This window comes from Rhinoderma darwinii, chromosome 8 (genome assembly GCF_050947455.1).
Source record: "Rhinoderma darwinii isolate aRhiDar2 chromosome 8, aRhiDar2.hap1, whole genome shotgun sequence".
Taxonomy (NCBI): Eukaryota; Metazoa; Chordata; class Amphibia; order Anura; family Rhinodermatidae; genus Rhinoderma; species Rhinoderma darwinii.
This window is the reverse complement of record NC_134694.1, coordinates 51,785,233-51,809,901: the sequence shown is the minus strand read 5'-3', so window position 1 is coordinate 51,809,901 and position 24,669 is coordinate 51,785,233. Positions and strand designations below refer to the sequence as shown.

General features: G+C 42.6%; 1 protein-coding gene across 1 annotated transcript in view; it reads right to left on the bottom strand.

The window, feature by feature from the left end:
* AR (androgen receptor) overlaps nucleotides 1–24,669 on the bottom strand; it is an 808,954-nt gene that overhangs the window by 292,920 nt on the left and 491,365 nt on the right. The window contains exon 3 of the mRNA XM_075835639.1: nucleotides 9,861–9,977. Coding sequence (XP_075691754.1) covers nucleotides 9,861–9,977 — 117 coding nt within the window. The remainder of the gene's footprint in view (nucleotides 1–9,860; nucleotides 9,978–24,669) is intronic.

Below are 24,669 nucleotides of genomic sequence, written 5' to 3'. Positions count from 1 at the left end.
GTCGTGTGGTGTCTACACAGATGACGTGTGTGCTGTGTGAGAAGACTAGGCGAAAAAAAATCATCAAGGTGTGCCACGGAAGTGGGAGATCTTAGGGACTGCAGAAACCAGAACTACATCTTGGTAAGTGACTCTGCTGTGTACAGGCATGAGCTTCAGTGCAATAATTTTTGTTTATGTTGCCCCTCTGCAACCAGATTCTCTGCACACACACAGTTTCCATTTATGCCCCCCCCCCGCAGAGTCCTTGTCTCCTCCCCGTTCCTCCACAGAGTCCCTGTCAGGTTGCGTCTCCCCCCGGCCACTCTCCCACCAATGCCACTTTCTGTTCTCCCAGAAATCCTTTCTCCTTCGACCCCCCAAGCCCTGGCACTTAGTCTCTCCACCTTGCCCCCTGATACCCACCAGCTATCTTTGCCCCTCCAAAGAGACCCTACTAGTTTGCTTTTCACCACTGCCCTACCTCTCACCTCTTTACATTGTGCCCGCCCCAATAGTGAGGGGGGCCCAGACTCCTTGGCTGTATGGGGCCCAGAAATTTCTGATAGCGGCCCTGTGTACACATTATAAATATCAACATACAGTACACATAATGCTGCCATACTCTACAAATTAATAATGCAGCTATACAGTGCACAAATCGCATGCCCATATAACGGCAGCTAGAGTGCCTACAGTAACAGTACCATCAGTGAGCTCCCAGAAGATCCTCCATACACAATATTGCACAGTGGTAATAAGTGGTAAATAAGTCCAAAATTCTATGCTGATTAATGTCGTAATTGAAACAACGCTGTTTGGCTTCAAGACGGTCAAACTAGGCTTCAACTATAGCAATCCCAGCCCTACAGTAGAGTCGAATTGTGAACCAACCAGAGAGTCAAAAGGCAGGAAACTATGCAGCACGTATCACAATACTGACAAGAAACAGGGATACAAAAAACAGGGAGTCTCCAATTGAAGGCTGGGTTGGAACAAGATGATGATGTCTGACAGATAATGATAACAAACGTTAGATGATAACAAGCTAACACTACCTAGCTCTCCCTATACCCAGGGCGGTCATCAGGGCAGTACAGATGGTACTGTCGTCAGGAGCCGGCCACAATGATGAAAAAAAGGGTCTCGCCCGCTTCTCAGCAACTTTACACATTTCATTGAGGGCCCCAGCGTTAGTCACTTGGAGAAAGGAATGAACCCTGCAATGTAATAGGGCCCGTTCCTTTCTCTGAAGTGACTAACATTGGGGCCCTGAGAGGAATTACAGAAGAGAAAGATGCAGCATGTAAGCAGAAGCTCCGTGTGGAGAGATCCACCCACCAGACATGTCCTTCTCTACACAGCCGACTGAACCTGCAGGCTGGTGAGTGTTTCCCCCTTTCCATTCTGATTCACATTCCGCCTGACCCCACTTGTAGAATATATAAAGTACAGCATGTTAAAAAAAATTGTTCCCTAGCGTATTTTTGCCGCGATTCTCCTAATCGCGGCAAAAATGGCACAGTTTTGCCGCTATTTCTTAAAAATCGTGGCAAAACCACGTGATTAGTGCCGCATATATGAAAATTGCATAAAAAAAGGGTACAAAACATGGTAAAACAGTGCTGTTAGGCTATAGTCGAAGTGCGGTAAAATCAAGTTTTTGTTGCGATTTGTTTGTTATTTGACCGCAATGTGTAAATAGACTAAGGGCTTATTCAGACGTCTGTGCTTGGTCCGTTTTATATGGACCGTGTATCGGCCGTATTTCCTGGACTGACTACAGTTCAGGGAGCCGTGCTCCTAGCAACATAATTATCTATGACGCTAGGTGTCCCTGTCTCTCCGCGGAAAAACTGTCCCATACTGTAATCATGTTTTCAGTACGGGACCGAGGACAGTATTTCCGCGGAGAGACAGGGACTCCTAGCGTCATAGATAACTATGTTGCTAGGAGCACGGCTCCCTGAACTGTGGTCGGTCCGTGAAATACAGCCGACATACGGTCCGTATATCAGAGACCGAACACGGACATTTCAATAAGGCCACTTCAGAAGTGGTGGATTTGTCGCCTATTTCTTGTGCGGATTGCGCACTGAAAATACACTACAAATATTCACGAACATGTGCGAAATCGGTGCTTAATAATGGCCTTCTTTTACTGCCAATTTGCACCCGTGTGGGACTCGTTCTCACGAATCCCTCATAGACTTGAGTCTATGAGGGATCTGTAAAAACTGACATAAACAGGACATGTCTCAGAGCCCTTCACACGGTCCGTTAAAACAACGGCCATGTGAATAGCCCCATATAAATACATGCAACCATGTGACGGCCGTTAAAACAATGGCCGTCGCACGGACATTTAACACGTTCGTCTGAATAAGGCCTAACTCATGTGAACAGGGTTTTCAAAACTCCATGCACATGCAGCAGAAAAAAAAATCTGTATGGAATTTAGGACATGGTGCTGATTATTAAATCAGCAGCATGCCTATTATTATGTTGCAGAATTGGAAAGTATTTTATCCTTTTCAATGCAAAGGGTTAATTTGCTGCAAATCCCTAGCAAAATCTGTAAGGCTACATGCACACGTTGAGGAATTTGGTGCGGAAAATCTGCATCAAAACCGCAGGTAAAGCTGAAGGTAAAATCCGCACCTAAGGACTTGTCCACACAGAAAGGAAATGCTGCAGAAAATTTGTGCAGCAATTCCGTTGAAAGTAGCAGACGTTCCGCTGCAGGAAAAAACATTTCCTGTCTTTTTTATTGTACAAAATGGTGTGTATGTTGCTGCATTTTTCTCAATACTGGGAGATGGTGACATCTCCTCTGAAAAACGCAGCAATTCAGTCCACTTTCCGCGACAGGAATTAACAAGCTGCGGTCCAAAAAATACGCACCGCAGGTCAATTTCTGGTCTAAATTACTATGCAGCGTGTGGATGAGATTTGTTGCATTCTGCTGCGATTCCGCAATTGCAGACGGAAAAAAAACAGCAATTCCGCAACATATGGACGAGCCCTTAGGCTATGTTCACACGCAAACCAAAAACGGCCGTAAAATTCGGAGCTGTTTTGAAGCTAACTTTCGTTTTTTGTGGCCGTTTTTGGAGTGGTATTTCTATTCAGTCAATGAAAGACGGCTCCAAAAACGGCTCAAGAAGTGACATGCACTTCTTTTTATGAGGAGTTTTTTTACGCGGCCACTTGTTGGCCGTGTAAAAAATGCCCCGTGGGAACGGAACGCCGTTTTCCCATTGAAATCAATGAGAAGAAGTTTGGAGGCGTTTAACCCCTGTATTTTTTAGCAGTTTTTCGTGGCGTTTACGGCCCGAAAAACGGCTGAAAATAGCCCGTGTGAACATAACTTAATAGTCCATTCTTAGGTGCGAACATAACTTAATAGTCCATTCTTAGGTGCGGTTTTTACATTTTGATGTGGAAATACAGTAGGTGCAGGTTTTATGCTGCATTTGTTATTTTTGCTTTTTTTAAAATTGGTCAGACAATTTGCAAGCGAAAACGCAAAAAAAATAATAATTGACATGCTGCAGATTTTAAAATACGAACCGCAGGTCAATTTATATGCAGAAAAAATCTGCGACGGGTAAATGAGATTTCTTGGGATCTGATTTACTTTACTGGTACTGTATTATGCTGCGGATTTGCCGCACGGAAATACATGCGGCAAATCCGCACGTAATTCGCATCGTGTGCTTTTTTTGCCTAACCGTGTTTTTTCACACGCAACTCAGTTCACATGCTACGAAAAATTTTCCACGTGTATTTTAGTCTGCACAATGAAAAGAAATCCAGCACAGCAATAAGAAGCATGCTATGTATTTTGCACTGAAAAGCTGAGCATAAGCCCCTTTGAATGACAATGGGACTAGTTCTCGTGCGGATCTGCTACACACTTGTGGCACATCTGCGGCAGAAATCCAAGGGTAAGCCTCTGATTTTTGCTGCGTAAAAACAAATTGGACTTTAATGGCAATGTAAGAAAGTTAATGCTTCTTATATCCTCACATGTGCTTCCCCCTCTCTTAAAGCCCCCTTCACATCGTGTTATTGTCCTACATTTTTTGTAGAGAAAATGTCAGAACGTACACTATAAACAATGTAAACAAATATTGATAGGGCTCCATTATGTCCTTTTAGCCTATGACGGGCTGGTATATTTCGGTATACCTTTTTTTTAAGGATGGAATAGCGTAGTAGACTTTGCTATTCCATCCTGAGAGATCCCACAAAAAAAACGTATACCGCTCCTGACATTACTATATGGACAGTGACGTCAGCAGCTTCCCAATGCCGGATTCCCCAGACAGAGAATCACAAGTGCTCTGCCCATAGACTTTTCCCTGGGAAAGCTCCTGACATCACTGTCCATAAATGTAAAGTGACGTCAGTAGAATCTCCAGCGCCGGAATCCCTGGCCAGAGCGTTGCCGACTCTCTGGTCATGGACTCAGGCTTTGCAAAGCTTCTAATGTCACTTTACGTACATGGACATCAGGAACAGCACCAGAGTCCCTGGGCAGAGAGCTAGTAGAAGGCTCCAGCCCTGGGAAAGCCCCTCACAACACTGTCCATTTATGGACAGGGACTTCAGGATTTTCCCCAGGGCCATTCCCCGGGCAACGTATCCCACTTTATGCCATATAATGGGATACGTTTTGGCTAAATAGAACAAAATCTAGGGCATTAACCGGTCACTGACTGCTCCATAGTTTCAATGACTGTAATTGTCATCAGTACCAAAATCAGTAAGGCCAAATGCATACGACTGTAAAAACATCTCAGTAAATTGCAGACCGTAATACGGTCCACAATTACGTGCCCGTTTGGTTCTATTGAGCGCAGACACCTTTCCGTATCGCTACGGATAGGTGTCCATGCTGTAGAACGGTGTCGGGAATTATGGAGCATGTCCTACTTTTCGTAATTTACAGGCCGTGCTCCCATACTTAGAATGGGAGAACAGGCCGGAAATGCAGCCCGCGGCCGGCCGTGCCCACAATTGCGGGCCGTGATTACAGGCACGTCCATGTGCATGAGGCCTTAATGCATACAACGTACAAACGTGAGCACCACTGTAAAGGATCTGCCAGGCACAGCGGGGTTAACGCCCATAGGTAATCAGTCGGCACCTGAGTCTATGTCTCTGAGACTGACTCCAGCTTCCACCACTCAGGCTGGCAGGCTTAGAAGTGGGAGAGCCTATCACAGCCTGGCCAGACTCAGCTAGCTCCCGCCCTCTGTCTATTTATACCTGCCTTTCCTGTTCCTCTAGTGCTTGTGATTCTTCTCGTGTGGTTTCCTGGCCAAGCTACAGCTCCTGACTTTTTAATCCTGCTCCATACTGACCCTGGCTTACTGACTACTCTTCTGCTCTGCGTTTGGTACCTCGTACACTCCTGGTTTGACTCGGCTCGTTCAGCTCTCTTGTTGCTCACGGTGTTGCCGTGGGCAACTGCCCCATTTCCCTTAGCTTTTTGTACCCTTGTCTGTTTGTCTCGTGCACTTACTGAGCGTAGGGACCGCCGCCCAGTTGTACCCCGTCGCCTAGGGCGGGTCGTTGCAAGTAGGCAGGGACAGAGTGGCGGGTAGATTAGGGCTCACTTGTCCGTTTCCCTACCCCTATCATTACAACCACACTTTCCGTTGCCCAACCCCGGTAATGGAGGAGGGGCCGAGACAACTTGGCTGTATGGGGACCAGAAATTCCTCATGGTGGCCCTGCCTATATCTATCCCTGGATCTGTATCTAAGCACCGACTCTTACACCACAACAGTAACTGTCACTGTCCCAAACTCTTCCACTAATGGAGTTCCTAATCTGCGGACACTGTTCCTTGCACTGCTTTAGGAAAACACTAGGTACCAGAGGCAATGAAATCAACACAAACAAATTGAAAATGCAGGGAAATCAGGCAAGCATAAAATGAAAACAATGAAATAAAATGAAACTAACCAACCAACAGAGTTAAACACAGGAGCAAACACAAACTCAGGAAATACTCAGGCAGAGCTAGAAAAACACAAAACTAGACAAACACAAGATCAGAGTAGCACATGACAAACACACATAACAAGTACGATAACTGACGCCCTCAATCTGAGGCCAGGGATTCTTAAGGAGAGTTAGACCAGGTTGCTTTACAAAAATTGGAAAAGACCCTAGTAGTTGGCAGGTAAAAAGCTTAAGTATATAAAAAATTGCCAAGGCAATAGGAACCCGTTTTGTTTTTTTACCAACTACTTACTAACTAATAGAATAGGATAGTAGAATAAATTAAATACCTTTATTAAATTTACAACATCCGGTATGATATTATCTCGCAGTCCCCTAGTAAAATCGATCCCCTTCCCTCTAGCACTCCCTCTTCTTCACTTTCAGCATTTGACCCAATAACAGAAGTAGTATCTAGGCTCCTTTCCTCTTCTCGTCCTACTACCTGCTCTAGTGATCCTATCCCCTCACACCTCCTCCAGTCCCTCTCCCCAGCTGTCACTAGTCACCTGACTAAAATATTTAGCCTCTCTCTTTCCTTTGGTATCTTTCCCTCCTCCTTTAAACATGCCATTATAAACCCATTACTGAAAAAAACAACTCTTGACCCATCCAGCGCTACTAAGTACCGACCAGTCTCTAATCTCCCCTTCATCTCCAAACTCCTGAAACGCTTGGTCTACTCTCGCCTTATCCGCTATCACTCTGCCGACTCTATTCTAGACCGCTTACAATTTGGTTTCCGTACTCTACACTCCACAGAAACTGCCCTTACTAAAGTCTCAAATGATCTCTTGGTGGCTAAATCTGACGGTAAATACTCTCTCCTGACTCTTCTGGATCTCTCTGCAGCCTTTGACACTGTAGACCACCAACTCCTACTTAACATGCTCCACTCTATTGGCCTCAAGGACACTGCTCTCTCTTGGTTTTCCTCCTATCTCTCTGACCGCTCGTTCAGGGTGTCATTTGCTGGTTCTACTTCTTCTCCTTATCCACTTGCTATCAGGGTTCCTCAGGGATCAGTCCTAGGTCCACTCCTCTTTTCTCTCTACACGGCGCCTATTGGACAAACCATCAGCAGATTTGGCTTCCAGTACCATCTCTATGCTGATGACACCCAATTATATACCTCTTCCCATGACATCACCCCTGCTCCAATACAAAACACCAGTGATTGTCGGTCCGCTGTCTCTAAGGTGATGTCCTCTATCTATCTGGAACTGAATCTCTCTAAAACTTAGCTCCTTGTGCTCCCACCATCTACTAACCTCCTTAAACCAGATGTCTCCATCTCAGTGTGTGGCACAATCATAACTCCTAAGCAGCACGCCCGCTGTCTCTGGGTTATTTTTGGCTCAGATCTTTCCTTTAGTCCTCACATTCAATTACTTTCACGCTCTTGTCATTTTCACCACAAAAACATCTCCCGAATACGCCCTTTTCTTACTGAGGAAACATTGTTGCTCTGATTCACTCTCGTCTTGACTACTGTAACTCATTACTAGTCGGTCTTCCCCTCACTAAACTCTCCCCTCTACAATCTATCCTTAATTCAACAGCCAGGCTCATCTTTATGACCAACCGCTACACCAACGCCTCTACGCTGTGCCAGTCACTGCACTGGTTGCCCATCCCCTTCAGAATAAAATTCAAACCTATTACTCTTACCCACAAAGCTCTCCACAGTGCTGCACCTCCTTACATATCCTCCCTCGTCTCTGTCTACCACCCTACTCGGGCTCTACGTTCTGCCAACGACCTTAGATTAAAATCCTCCATAATCCAAACCTCCCACTGCCGTCTCCAAGATTTTTCTCATGCTGCACCAGTCCTCTGGAATGCGCTACCACAGACAATCAGATTAATTCCCGATATCCACAGTTTTAAACGTGCCCTGAAAACACATATTTTTAGATAGGCCTATAACATTCTCTAAACTGACTCCTTTCTATGGCCCCCCTTTTAGATTAGTCATCAGAATTAGATTGCCTCACACTCCTTCACTTCATGTCCGTCATACACAGATACTGGCTGGTGACCAGCTCATGCAGCTTTAGGGTATGTTCACACGATGAGAGGCATTTACGTGTGAAAAGACAGACTGTTTTCAAGAGAAAACAGCTGCCTCGTTTCACACGTAAATGCTCCTCCTCGCATTTTGCGAGGCGTCTGAGACGCTCGTAAATCTTGAGCTGTGCTTCATTCAGTTCAATGAAGAACAGCTCAAATTACGTGGCAAAGAAGTACCCTTCAGTAAAGGTTTTGATTTTAGAAATTATACTTTTCAGTGGTGTCCTTCAAGGTGGTCTATTCTGAACCTTCATTTAAAATTTTAGAAAGCACCATGTGTTAAAGCTCATGTGGTGTTGTGTGCTACCCATTCAGTAATTTGGGTTTAGTAAAAGCAGAATGTATGTTAAAGGAAGGGTGTCGTGAAATTTTTTTTTTTTAGATCAATTTGCTTATAGTGTTTTATTAAAAACATTTTTATTTATCTGTGTGTTTGTGTTTTACTTTTTTTATTTTCTAACTTTTTCTTCTCTATGGGGCTGCCATTTTTTTTTCATTTCTGTATGCGTCGATTAGCAACACATACAGAGATGGAATACAGCACATACATCCCCATAGAGAATGCGAACGGGAGCCGTTCCATTCACTATCATGTACGCCGTCTGTGTGGGAACGGCGGTTGCGCCGCTCCCACACAGTCCAAATGGAAGGTCTTCGGCCGAGCGACATCCGGCGCCATTTTCTTGTGGACCGGAAGCCGCGGCCGGACAGTAAGATTACTACTTCCGGTCGCGGCTTCCGGACATGTGTTCTGAAGCAGGCACTAGGAGCGGAGGGAGCAGATGGAGCGGACGGACCGGAGGCGGCAGGTGCAGGTAAGTTATGTCTGTGTTTGTTCGTGTTTTACTGTGTGATTACCACTGTATGCAAGCCTACTACACTGTGTATTCGCTCAAAAAATGGCGACACACAGTGTAGGAGGTTTGTACATTCAATGCCCTCCTTTCTCTTGGCACTAGCCAGGATAAAGGAGGGGGGATTCTGTGAGCTCACTAGAGCGAGTGTGTCTTCTCAAATTTTGCAGCATAAAGCAATGTGGTTGCTTTACCACATGCCAATGCTGCAATTTTGGGAATTGCTCCCTCTAGTGACCAGCACAGGGAAATGTTATAAATTAGAATCTAATTTATAATATTTCCTGACTCGTGAAAAAATTAAAAAAAATTAGAACAATGTTTAATCATTTATATACTAACAGTTTAACTAAAAAAAAATAATAATAATTTTCTAGCGACATTCCCTTTAAAAGAGAATGTGGATTATCTCAGTGATCAGGAGGTCTGTGGTAAGCAGCGGACTTCCCCGGAATGTAGATGCAATGCATTCACTAAGCCTTTCAGTTGTGCTATCGGTTATATTAACTATTAGTGACCATTAACATTTACTTAGGTAATGATGGTAACGTTCTAGAGTTAGCAAAAGGCAGCAGTGACTATTTGAAGTGATGTGTGAACTAAATGTCAGTAGCATTGAAAAAGTGATCACTAACAATACATCAAAGTATAAGAACTTAGCCTTGTACTATAGATGATGGGAAACAATAAATGACTACTACTGCTAATACTATCAGTAATAAGAAAAATACAACATTCTACAAAAAATGTACTGATATTCTATGTAAGCAACCGATGATAGCTAGGTATCACTGAACTATTTATTCCGTTTTAATGGTGGAGCCATGATCGAGGTCAGTAGGAAATTGAGTGCCAACCGGTGTACATTACTCCATTACCCAAAATGCATGACACACATTTAAAGAATCTGCACACACTACAGAAGGGTTGACTTACCTCCTAATGTCATGCCAGCCTCATAACATTTCCGCAAGCGACAAGATGGACAGTTTTTCCTCCGGAATTTGTCGATTGTGCAGTCATTCCGGCTAGCACAAAGATACTTCTGCTTTCCTAAATGAGGAAAGGAAGACATGATAATGGCAAAGTTTAAGACTTTGTTGATATACTCTATGAATATCTTAATTAAATAAAATGTGTAAAGAACTGCATCCTATTCATAATTATTATCAAACACAAAAGAAAACTCTAATGTATCAGATAGAGAGACAAAAGGAATATGAATTGAATAGAATGGCCTCCATGGAAACACTGCGATAAACTCATAATGTTATTCCCACTATAGGAAAAAAACGGACTGTATTTAAAGAATTATGAACGGGATTAGTCTGAGCTACGTAATACAGACAGTTCAATTTAATGCTTCACACATGATATTAAGGTGACCGTGTCATAATGATAAAAAGTAGAGAGTTACCACAGCACCGAACCGCCAGGAGGGTGCACGCCTCTTCAGAACCTGGTCCAAGGTCCTCAATATCAGGCAGAAAAATGGACAAGGAGGCAGCACTTCCAAAATGTAGAAAAACCTTTATTCACCCATGCAACGTTTCAATCCCTCAGGATCTTTCTCAAGCAATGCTTGAGAAAGATCCTGAGGGATTGAAACGTTGCATGGGTGAATAAAGGTTTTTCTACATTTTGGAAGTACTGCCGCCTTGTCCATTTTTCTGCCGTGTCATAAAGATGACACTGCTGCTTCATGTATATCTCCTTCATCATCTGCTTTGTAAGGGCTTGTCCACACGTAATAGATTTGCTCTAGAAAACATCCGCAGCATTGACACATCAACTAGCAGACAATCGGCTGCGGAATATCCGCACCATTTCATGCGTTTTTTACTGCAGAAAATAGTGCAGATTTTTGCTGTGCTTTTTTTGGTGCATTTTTTTAAGGGCTGTTGATATCTTATATATGTCTTCTTCCTGCGATGTAATTTCCACCCCTGTAAGAAATTCTGCAGCTTTCATGGAGCAAATTGTGCAGTACAGAAAAACGCAGTAAATTAGTGCTGCAGAACTAAAATTACGCGCCGCAGATGAATGTCTGGACTGAATTTTTCCGCAGTGGGTGGATGACATTTATTAAAGCACGCACACTTTGCTGCCACTGTATTCCGCTGCATATATTTTCCATCTGCAATACTGGATGGAAAATATGCAGCAATTCTGTTAGGTGTGGACAAGCTCTAAAGCATAGGTTATTTTGCCCTAACACGACTACAACAAACTGCTTGCTTATGTCTTCATCTACTGATTGCATGTGAGACTACCCAAAGCCATGCACAGATAGAAATAGATACATCCATCAACATCTTTCATGCAGCTCTAATATTATTATTTCTATTATAATCAAACCATACCATTTAATTGTCAGTCACTTTTTCATCAGAATATAGGTCAAACACCTGTGCTTGTATTTGTCAGTTTATTTTGCTGTGAAGGAGCAGTAGACTATGGTGACATTTATCTAATGTATTTTAGATGGCTAATAAATGGTAGTGACATGTTAGACTCAATCAATCTCTAGAAGAGGCAGAAGTGCAACTTTTTCTGGCTCACTTCGGAGTCGTTTCTACAGGCTCCTAGGAAGTCTATAGCCCGTACACAGCAAATCCCACCTCTTCAAGGATTTCCTTAAAAAAGTCAGTGTTCTGCCCCTTGATTCTTGCACCTGGAGTCGCACCGGACAAAATGTCTGACATCTCTGTCTGACATGCCTTTTTTACAGAAGTTTTTTAAAACGATAGTGACCTTTGATGGCTTATCCAAGGCAAATAATTTGTTTTTATATTTTCTACTATCTGCCCAAACTATACACAACCACATATTTTAAAATGTAGGTAGCTTCATTTTTTAAAAATATTTCCAATATTTTTGAAAACACTATGACAAGCCTGATTGTTTTGTTAGCATTTCAGCAGGAGGAATGGTACAGGTTGGCAACCAGACTCAAATATAAAGCCAATCACAGCCATAATATGGAAAATGACACGGAAAACAAAGCAGAAGAAAAAGCGCACTCATAAATACACTAAGATGAGATGAACATAGTCCATTTATTTTACTTGCTGTTATATTTTACAAGTTAATTAAAAGAAAGATATGTTGTGTGGGCTGTCACATATACCCATCACATTTTAATGCTTGCTCCCTATATACTCTCAGAGAGATTTTCCAACCTTTTAAAAAACATTGTTCCTCCATATAGTGCCTCCGTACAGTGCTGTATTAGAGAGATCAGAGCTGGCCTTAGGGATGTGCAACCTGTGCGGTCGCACAAGGTTCATCGGCTGCTACTGCGAAAGGTGGAGCAACAGATAACCTGGTAACTGATCATTGCTATCAGCAGGAATCTTAAGATTGATTGCATAGCCATATTATTTAGACATTGTAATGCAGTGTTATTAGATTACTTTATGTATGGAGCTATTATTTGGTCACTGTATGTAGGCATTATGGTCTATGACAGTGCATTATATGGGGAGAGTGGGCCTACAGAACATACCACACATACCACTATTAGACCAGCCCTGATAGAGATGTTTTTTCCTATAAAGAATGCTTTGCAATATGGCATCGGATGGAGCATGCAACAATTTTTCTGTCTGATTTATATGTAGTCTGACTGCAAAAATCTCCATATATCTCCATATGAAGTTGTAGGCAAATCATGAAATCAACCTATTACAACTTGCATCAAAAGAAACATTTTCTATGAAGTTGTCATGTTCCCTTTGCAGCTACATTAGTCACACAAAGCTTAAAAAGATTTATTGAAAGGTGTTAATTCTTAAGTGCTGATCATAGCAATATAGGGAATTGCAGCTTTTTGGTCACTTACAAACAGCTCTATAATAACAAGCCAATAAAATACTTGACTGAAATTCTAACAGGTAATTACTCTGATTAGGAGTCATTGACAGCTCACTTTTCATACACAACCAGGCCTCAGAGCACACAAATAAACTAGCAAGAGCAAATTATTTCTGCCAAATCTAAGACCCTGCGATCTGATTTCATGCGGCTTGCCAGCTTAGAGATATATCTCCCCCAGTGCTTGGCCTAATATTCAAGGTTGTAATAATGCCAGCCAGGTCACTATTTATGCAGCACAAAATTTATCCAGATCGTACTTTAGAATCTCAAATGAGATTACTGCACTGGGCACGATGTGTCTATTACTAGAAAAAAAACAAAAAACAACATTTTGACCTTTTAAATATTTCATGTCTATGACTACAAATCAAGTTTACAGGTTTGTGCCCTTTAAATAATCACCAATGATAACCCATTTCCTATGTGACTTTTCCTTTTATAGTGTATGACTGCTTTTGATTTTTGTCGTCATGGTAACCAACAGAGACTCCTGACAAGTTAAAGAGCACTCTTGTCAGGTCTTCATTTTACTTAAAAACGTACACAGTTAAGTAGTGTGTTTAAAACTAACCCTATCTATCTATAATGTGTCTTCTCTAGCATCGAAAGGTAATTTTCTATCGTTCATACTGGCCTGCAGTAAAACGATTCAAAGAAATTAAAGCGACTCTTCAGGCTCCCCATTACTAAAGATCAGTGTAAGAATTAACTGATAACCTTTTTTTCACTGGTGGTTTAGTAATCTGTACTTTAAAATCATTCTTTCCTTGCTATAATTGAAATTTAGACCTCCCTGCACTGACTTCCTTGTGAGCTTCTGATGTTCTTGTGTTTATACACAGCAGACAATCTCAGGAGGTAGAACTGCAGTGGGGAGGGAGAAAGCCGCAGTCTGAACCAATTATAAGACAGGAGGTGGATTTCAGACTACCTCAGACTTCCTATCGGTATAGCAAGTAAGCTGTATTGAGATAATGTGTAAGTATAAGACAGCACATAAGGATCTAACAGGATCCCTATGCGCTGTGTAAATGAATGGAGACGAGTGCATGATGCTGATTGGTCAGCGTCATACACTCCCCTGTACAACGCCCACTTGGTCTAAAGTGAAAATACGCCCACTTGGGCATTAAGCAACTCATTAGCATAAATCTAAAAACGCTAATAAAGTGGTAAAAATAGATTGTTTTATTTAAATAAAAAGCACTACTGTCACCTACATTATAGCGCCCATTTCCTTATGTAGGAGATAGGGCACTTATAATGTGGTGACAGAGCCTCTTAAAGAGGCTCTGTCACCAGATTTTGCAACCCCTATCTGCTATTGCAGCAGATAGGCGCTGCAATGTAGATTACAGTAACGTTTTTATTTTTAAAAAACAAGCATTTTTGGCCAAGTTATGACCATTTTTGTAGTTATGCAAATGAGGCTTGCAAAAGTCCAAGTGGGTGTGTTTAAAAGTAAAAGTCCAAGTGGGCGTGTATTATGTGCGTACATCGGGGCGTTTTTAATACTTTTACTAGCTGGGCGCTCTGAAGAGAAGTAGCATCCACTTCTCTTCAGAACGCCCAGCTTCTGACAGTGCAGATCTGTGACGTCACTCACAGGTCCTGCATCGTGTCGGCCACATCGGCACCAGAGGCTACAGTTGATTCTGCAGCAGCATCAGCGTTTATTACAAATGTGCCAGACGTGTCTGTTCACACTGGACGTGGAAGACGACACTGGACGTGGCAGACAACAGCAGGTGCAGTAGGACACTACTCCAACACTAATGTTCTCAGGAACAAGAACACAGCACAGGATACAGGTAACAGGGCACGGGTAACAACTGGAACGGGATAACACTAAGGGACCATTTGCAAGACTGACATGGGACATGGCCCTATAAGATCGGGCAGGAGCGTGTGCGCACCCTACGGGACACAGCGGACCAGAGTGGAAGAGAGCGCTGGCGTCTCCTAGGAAGGAGATGCCAGCCAGCTTCATAGATCCATGGCTGCGGCCATCGGGGGTGAGTAAACCCGACGGGCCGCGGCCATTGACGCTACACTATATACATAGATAGGGAAACAAATATGGGTTGGGGAGTAATAGGAAAACCATATGGATCTAGAGACCGGGAAAGAGCAAAATGTAAACAGCATTAAGCCTCATGCATACAGCCGTGCCCATAATCACGTAACGACGGACAGCCACCGCCATTTTTGGCCCGTGCTCCCATAATTTGTATGTCCATAAAAAGCAGAAGATAGGACATGTCTTAAAAGGTTTATAACCAGTCAGGGTTCTGCTGTACCTATTTGTTAGGTTGTTACAGTTTAGTGTTAAAGGCTAAACTTATATAAAATGAGAAATGGTAAAAACAAGAAATTTTGGCTCGAACGAAAGAACTTTTCTTCTGAGACATCTCTTTTGCCAATGAATTTGAATTATTTGTAGTCCTTCACTCATTTATTTTCCAGCTCATACATACAATATATCACAGCATAAAACAGCTGAAAACATTCATTTTTTGACCCATTATAACCACAGAAACCTCTTGCCCTGCTTTGATCACAGCCATAATATCAGTGACTATTAACTGACCCTTCCAAACACACTGAAGCAAAAAGCCACTTTTTACCCCAAGGAATTTATTTATCATTACTAAAGTGTCTAATTTCACTTTAAGCAAACTATGATAACCATTCTTATGTGAAGTTTACAGCTCAGTAACAATCAAAAAGTCTGATAAAGAGCCGTCAGAAGAGATTATTTAAACAAAGCAAACCACAAACCACACACTGGTAGATCAAGTTTACGATGTGCAATTAAAGGAAAACCCTATATCAACATACGGCTGATCTTTTCCAAGAAGCTCATTAAAATGGAGAAAGTTTACACTATTCTTTTCCCGTGTACCTAAGACTTATAATACAGTAACATGAAAATGACATTATTGTAAAATGATGTGGTGCCAGTGTAAGGGGACGGGGCTGGGAGTGGAGAGAATGAGCAATGGCAAAATCCTAGTCCTGTTTTACATTAATATTAACTGTACGCCACTTTACTGTGAACAATCTAATATGCTAATGAGGTAAAAAATGCTGAATCTGGCAATTTTTTCCCCCCTATTTATCGTACTTGTTGTCATCATGTTGTTATCAATGGCCTGAGGAAGATACTGATACGGAACTATACATTACATAGACTTACAAAAAACTGGTTAATAAAGATATTGTATACACCCCCACTTTTCATGAATCTATTGAAAATTTATTGGATTATAGAATGTTTCCATTTTGTAACATTTAGACATATTGATGCAAATAATTATAAAAATAAGATTGAATGTTTTGGCAACTACTGCATGCACATAACTGTATGTTTCAACCTGTTATTTATTTAGTTATGTTTTTCTGAAGTTTATTCATCCTCCTGGGATAATGCTTAGCCTACTAGAATGCCATGAAGAAGGGTTTTTCATTCTGTGAACATAAAATGCCAGATGGCTTACTTGATATTTTTTATTTGTTTTTTACTTCCTCTGGATCAACATGTATTGCTGATGTTCTTCCCAAAAATTCAAGGTAGTTTCAAATATTCATAAAACTTTACATCTTAGATTTGAAAATATTTTGAGTGCATCATCAATAACGTTCACTCATGTAGTTATCGATTACTGGAGTTCATACAGCGCCTTGCAAAAGTATTCACTTCCCTTGGTATTTTTCCTGTTTTGTTGAATTACAACCTGGAATTAAAATGAATTTTAAATTTGATTTTATGTAATTGACCTGACAAAAGTGTCTAAATTGTTACAGCGGAATGAAATAAAATACCTTGTTTAAAAATAAATAATTAAAAACTGAAAAGTTATGAGTGCATATGTACTCACCCCCTTTGCTATGAAATCCCTAAATAAGATCTGGTCATGCCAATTAACTTCAGAAGTCACATAATTAGTTGAATAAGGTCCCCCTGTGTGCAATGTGTCACATGATCTGTCACATGACATCAGTATAAACATATCTGTTCTGAAAGGCCCCTGAGTCTGCAATGCCACTAAGCAAGTAACATAAAGACCAAGGTGCTCTCCAAACAGGTCAGAGACAAGGTTGTGGAGAAGTAAAAGTTTTGGTTGGGTTTTAAATCATCTCCCAAACTTTTAACATCCTATGGAGCACCATTAACACAAAATCGAAAAAGAGATTCAACTAAGACACCAACTATAACACTGAAGCAGCTCCAAAGATCCACAGTGGAGAATGGATTACTATCAGCCTTAAATTTAACAGAGTGGGGCTTTATGGAAGAGTGGCCAGAAAAATAAACATTGCTTAAAGAAAAACAAGAAAACACATTTTGAGTTTTCCAAACACAATGTGGCAGACTCCCCAAACACGTGGAAGAAGGTTCTCCTTTCAGATGAGACTAAAATGTAACTTTTTGGCCATCATGGGAATGCTATGTGTGGCGAAAAAAACAAACATCTTATCGTCCTAAGAACACCATTCTCACAGTGATGCATGGTGGTGGCAGCATCATGATGTGGGGATGCTTTTCAGAGGCAGGGACTGGAAAAATTTTCAGGATTGAAGGAAAACTTGTTTCAGTCTGCCAGCGATTTAACCCCTTTAGGATACAGCCTGTTTTGGCCTTGTGGACACAGATGATTTTTTCAAATCTGACATGTGTCACTTTATGTGGTAATAACTCCGGAACGCTTTTACCTATCCAAGCGATTCTGAGATTGTTTTCTCGTGACATATTGTACTTTATGTTAGTGAAAAAATGTGGTCGATAAATTCAATATTTATTTGTGAAAAACTTAAAATTTTAGCAAAAATTTTTCTACTTTTAAATGTGTTTGCTTGTAAAACAGATAGTAATACCACATAAAATAGTTACTAGTTAACATACCCCATATGTCTACTTTATGTTTGCATCATTTTTTTCATATACTTTTATTTTTCTAGGACGTTACAAGGCTTAGAACTTTAGCAGCAATTTCTCATATTTTCAAGAAAATTTGAATAGGCCATTTTTTCAGGGACCAGTTCAGTTCTGAAGTGGTTTTGAGGGCCTTCTATATTAGAAAGTCCCCATAAATCACCCCATTTTGAAAACTGCACCCCTCAAGGTATTCAAAACCCCATTCAGAAAGTATTTTAACCCTTTAGGCGTTTCACAGGAATTAAGGCAAAGTAGAGGTGAAATTTACAAATGTCATTATTTTTTGCCGAAATTCATTTGTAATAAAAAAAATCTGTAACACAGAAGGTTTTACCAGAGAAACGCAACTCAATATTTATTCCCCAGATTCTGCAGATTTTAGAAATATCCAACATGTGGCCCTAGTGTCCTAATGGACTGAAGCACTGGTCTCAGAAGCAAAGGAGCACCCAGTGGATTTTGGGGCCTCCTTTTTTTAGGAATATATTTTAGGCACCATGTCAGGTTTGAGGAGGTCTTGTGGTACCTAAACAGTCAAAACCCCCCAAAAGTGACCCCATTTTGGAAACTACACCCCTCAAGGCATTTTTCTAAGGGTATAGTTAGCATTTTGACCCCACAGTTTTTTTGCAGAATTTAGTGGAATTAGTCTGTGAAGATGAAAATCTCCTATTTTTCTGTGGAAACATAGAATTTTTTCATTTTTACAAGGAATAAAGGAGAAAAAGCACCCCAACATTTGTAAAGCAATTTCTCCTGATTACGGCAATACCCCATATGTGGTCGCAAACTGATGTTTGGACCCACAGTAAGGCTCAGGAGGGAAGGAGCGCCTTTTGGATTTTGGAGCGCAGATTTTGCTGGATTGTTTTTCAGTGCCGTGTCGGGTTTGCAGCTCCCCGGAGAGACCAAAACAGTGGAAACCCCCCAAAAGTGACCTTATTTTGGAAACTACACCCCTCAAGGAATTTTTCTAGGGGTATAGTGAGGATTTTGACCCCACAGGATCTTTTTTAGAGCTAATGTGACCAAAAAACAACGATTTTGGCGCTTTAAATTCTTTATTTCTTACAGCGTTCACCGTGCGCAATAAATTACGTTTTACTTTATTCTGTGGGTCAGTATGATTACGCCGATACCATATGTGTATCGTTTTTTTTAACGTTTTGCAGTGTTTGCACAATAAAATTACGTTTCTATAAAATAATATATTTTCTGAGACACACTATTCTGAGCCGTAACTTTTTTATTTTTTGTCAAAAAAGCTATGGGAGGTCTTGTTTTTTGCGGTACGGGTTGTAGTTTTTATTGGTACTATTTTGGGGTAAATGCGACTTTTTGATCACTTTTTATTCTATATCTTGGGAGGGATGGTGACAAAAAAATAGCGATGCTGACATGGTTTTCCGTTTTTTTTTTTTACGGTTTAAATGACTTATTATAGGAAAATAAAAACTTATTTTTACACTTTTATAAAACATTTTTATTAACTTTTTTTTTACTTTTTACACTTTATTTTTATGTTTTTTAACTTTTCTTTTACTTTTTACACTTATTTTTTTTTACCTGCAGCTCTGATCGCTGCTAGAATACATTACACTACCTAGGTAGTGTAATGTATTCCAACTGTCAGTGTGACGTCACAGTCACTCTGACAGTTGGTCTACGAGGATCAGCAGAGGCTGATCCTCATAGGCTGACATACATGGCAGACCCGGGGGCCGTTGTCTGGCCCCCGGGTGCCATCACAAGCATCAGAAGCCCCCACGATTGCATGGGGGCTGCTGATGTGCTACAAACCGGCTACATGCAGAGATCGCCATCGAGCCCCGCATGTAACGGGTTAATTAACGAAATCAGCGCGATGAGCCTCTGATCGGCAACACTGGAGTGTCAGCTGTCGGGGACAGCTGATCTCCAAGTTCCCGATGCACATTTTGTCGCCGACAGTGACTTCCTGTCACTCTGACAGGAAGCCTATCAGAACCAGGTTGGTCCTGATGGGTTTCCGTCCATGGCAGACACGGAAGCCATTGTTTGGCTTCCGTTTGCCATACTAACTATCGGCAAACCCCGCGATTTTGGACCGGGGTCTGCCGATATGTTAGAAACCCCCAAAATTCGGCGATTGCAACCGATGGCCGAATTTAAGGGGTTAATTCGCCAAAATCAGTGGCAAAGGACTGCTGGTCGGCAAGAGTGGAGTGTCAGCTGTCGGCGACAGCTGACCTCCCGTTTCCCGGTGCACACTGTCGCCGACAGTGTGCGCCGGTAAAAACTCAGTAACTATACGTCCTCGTGCGGGAAGTAACCTCCCGCGACGACGCACAGTTACTTCCTCGTGCGGGTAGGGGTTAAGGCTGGGACAAAGGTTCACCTTCCAGCATAGTAACATAGTTAGTACGGTTGAAAAAAAGACACATGTCCATCAAGTTCAACCAAGGGATGGGAAAAGGGATGGGATAACATTGATCCTAAACCAGGGGCGTAACTAGGAAAGACTGGGCCCCATAGCAAACTTTTGTCTGGGGCCCCCCTCCCCGGGGCCCCCCGCTCCCCTGGGTGTCACACAACCCCCCCTTGTAGATAGTGCCATTTTTACAGCCCCCTGTAGATAACGCCATACAGCCCCCTCTGTAGAGAACGCCATACAGCCCCCCTGTAGATAACGCCATACAGCCCCCCTGTAGATAACACCATACAGCCCACCCTGTATATAACGCCATACGGACCCCTTTGTAAATAGCGCCATACAGACCCCCCTGTAGATAACGCCATACAGCCTCCCCTATAGATAGTGCCATACAGCCCCCCTGTAGGTAACGCCATACAGCCATCCCTGTAGATAACGCCATACAAACCCCCCTGTAGATAACGCCATACAGCCCCCCTGGAGGTAACGCTATACAGCCCCTCCCCTGTAGGTAACGCCATACAGCCCCCCTGGAGGTAACGCTATACAGCCCCCCCTGTAGGTAATGCCATGCAGTCCCAACCCCCCAAAAAATACGACCTATAGTGTGTCCTACAAAAGACATGTATCCCCTATCCACAGGATAGGGGATACATGTGTGATCGCTAGCACTGATAAGGAGAACGGGGGACCGAAAGTCCCCCGAAGTTCTCTATGACTAACCTCTGACTTCCGGAGTCTGCGCAGCTCAATAAAAATGAAAGGAGCGCTGGTCACAAATGCGCACAAGCACGACCGGCGCTCCATTAATTTCTACAGAGCTGCCGACACAGACCCCGGAAGTCTGAGGTTTCTCATGGAGAACTTCAGGGGACTTTCGGTCCCCCGTTCTCCCTATCGCTGCCAGCCATCACACATGTATCCCCTATCCTGTGGATAGGGGATACATGTCTTATGTAGGAACAACCCCTTTAATGGCAGAGCGGGGAGATACCTCCCTGCTCTGCCGTCGTGTTTAGTGGTGTCGCGCTGTAGCAGCCATAGCGGCAGCTAGAGGAGCCTCCGGCCATGGTGGGGGCCAGTGCTGGCGGGCGACACGGGCCCCCTCATGCCACGGGCCCCGTAGCAGCCGCTACGACTGCTATAGCGGTAGTTACGCCACTGTCCTAAATGTACTACTAAAGCTACTCTGGAGTGGTTTAAGGGGAAACATGTAAAGGTCTTGGAATGGCCTCTTCAAATCCCAGACCTCAATTCAATTGAGAATGTGTGGCATTACTTAAAAACTTCTGTACACCAATAAAAACCCATCTTAGTCAAAGGAGTTGGAGCTGTTTTTCTTTTGTAGAATTGGCAATAATCTGATTGTCTAGATGTTCTAAGCTAATAGAGACATACCCCAATGCACTTGCATTTGAATTGCAGAAAAAGGTGGCACCACAAAATATTGACTTTCAGGAAGTGAATACTTATATACATTAAAGTACTCTGTTTTTTGTCTTAACTATTATTTGTGTCACAGTAAAAAATATTCTGCATCTTAATAGTGGTAGTCAGGGGCGTAACTAGGGAAGACTGGGCCCCATAGCAAACTTTTGACTGGGCCCCCCCTCTCCCCTGGGTGTCACACAACCCCCCCCCCCTTGCAGATAGTGCCTTTTTTACAGCCCCCCCCTGTAGGGAACGCCATACAGCCCCCCTGTAGGGAACGCCATACAGCCCCCCTGTAGGGAACTCCATACAGCGCCCCCCCTGTAGGGAACACCATACAGCGCCCCCCTGTAGGGAACGCCATACAGCGCCCCCTGTAGGGAACGCCATACAGCCCCCCCTGTAGGGAACGCCATACAGCGTCCCCCCTCCCAAAAAATGCGACCTACAGCGTGTCCTACAAAAGACATGCATCCGCTATCCACAGGATAGGGGATATATGTGTGATCGCTGGCATTGATAGGGAGAACGGGGGACTGAAATTCCCCTAATGTTCTCCATCACTAACCTCTGACTTCCGGCGTCTGCGCAGGTCAATAAAAATGAAAGGAGCGCTGGTCACGCATGCGCACAAGCGCGACCGGCGCACCATTCATGTCTACAGAGCTGCCGACACAGACCCCGGAAGTCCGAGGTTTGTGATGGAGAACTTCAGGGGACTTTCAGTCCCCCGTTCTCCCTATCGCTGCCAGCGATCACACATGTATCCTCTGTCCTGTGGATAGGGGATACATGTCTTTTGTTTAATGGCAGAGCGGGAAAATACCTCCCTGCTCTGCCGTAGTGTTCAGTGGTGTCCCGCTGTAGCAGCCATAGCGGCTGCTAGCGGAGCCTCTGGCCATGGTGGGGGCCCGTGCCGGCGGGCAACACGGGCCCCCTCATGCCGCGGGCCCCGTAGTAGCTGCTATAGCTGTACTTACGACACTGGTGGTAGTTATGTGCAAATAAAATGGTACAAACCCACCCCCAAAAAAAATCTATTTTAATTCAAGGCTGTGATCCAACAAAACAGGAAAAAAAAAAAGCGGATTAATTCTTTAGCAGGGCACTGTGCAGAAAAAGCTGCATATTATGTCATATTTAGAATATAAAAACAAAGGATAAAATTAGGGCTTAGATCATTTAACCCCTTATGTCCACCAACCAGGTATGTATGTCATAGGAGGAAGGGGGATGTATGGAGCAAGATCACGGGCTGAGCTCACTCAATACTAAACCCTGCTCTAACTGGGCTTGCAGATTACTGTGATCCCAGATGTTTAGCCTCTTAGATGCCATGGTCAATAGCGACTGTGGCAACTAAGCTGTTAAAAGAGGGGAGCAGTCCTTCCGACGGCCTATCAGCCCCCTGGTGATGTAAATAAAAAAAATAATTAACATAATTGGTATCACCGCTTCCATAAAAGTCCGAACTTTTACACTATAACATTATTTAACCCGCACGGTGAACGCAGTAAAAAATAAATTAAAACCACTAGAATTGCTGTTTTTGGTCACCACGTCTCCCACAAAAAATGGAATTAAAAGTGATCAAAATTCCGTATATGTACCCCAAAATGGTATCAATAGAAACTTAAGCTTGCCCAACAAAAAATAGCTCAAACGATGAATAAGCCTGTTACAAGTGTTTTTTAAACTTGCTGGTGCTGTGTTCCTGCCTTTACTGCTACTGGTGGCATTCCCTATATGCATGCTCATGCCTTCTCCTTACAAAGGGCAAAGGGCAGAGATAAACCAGTGCTCGGCCCCTTCTTTTGCTCTATTAACCATATAAGCCACAATGGCAGCTCACTGTAGCCTGTGCTGCTCTTTTTATAGTTGGAATGGGGTTAGGTGAGTATTAATGTTATTACTTTTACTGTGGGGACTTACTTAGGGGGCACTATTACCTTTTGGGAGTCAGAGGCACTAAAACACATTTTTACTGTGTTGGAGGCACATTTTTACTACTCTGGGGTACTAAAAATGTCTGTAAGGCACTCTGGGGCACTTTTACGAAGTAGGGGGCACTCTGGGGGCACTTTTACTAAATAAGAGGTACTAAGTTGGAATTTTTACTCAGTAGGGGCACTAAGGGGGTACCATTACAGCATAGGGGCAGTGAGGTGGCATAATATCTATGTAAGGGCAATAAGGGAGCATTATTATTGAAAAGGCACTACTGTATAGAGGGCACAAAGATGCACTCTTTACTGTGTGAGGAACTATTACCGTCTGGGGGATCCGTTTGGCACTATTATTTTTTGTGATAACTATAGTTATGACGCCATTGTTTCTGAAGTACAGTATTTGGGGGAACTTGACTACACTTTAGGTACAGTAATGTGAGCATATGTGGCAGCAGCAGGCACAGTAATGGCGGAAGAAATAGGATGGTATTGTTAAAGGGGCGCAAGTTTTGAAGTTTGTATAGAGGATGGGAAATACCGTAGGTGGGGATTGTGCTAGTAAAACAAGGAACCAAAGATGTTTGGGCAGTGAAGAGGTCATAGTTGAGACAAGTTGCTCGGGCGGTCCTGGGATTGATGGTGAAGAATAGTAAAAGTGAACAGCTCCAATCTGAGAAGACGTCACCTGTGGGTCACTGGATTTCATTGCACTGTATTCACTTATATGGTCCGCAGAGCACCTGTGTAGGACTGGTATCTATCAATATATGGTCACTATTGTTCTTTACATAGTGTTTTTTTCAGTAACAGTATGGTGTTACTATTCAAATACTATCTTGTGGTAATATATGGTCATGATGTGGCAATATTATTTTCCCATTGTATAGTGCTATTTCATGGTAATTGTAGTAAGGTATTATTTAGCTCAGGTATCTCAAACTCACCCGGGTAAATGGGCCACACATAGAAAAAATTTGAAGTTGACGGGCCGCAATACTTTCAAACTTGATACAATAAACAAGTATTGTTAATTTATTAGTTATTCTAACTATACTACATTACTATAACAATACTACATTACTATAATTATAGAGCTAGGTTTAAACTTAATGGAAATTGGTGAGTTAACTCCAC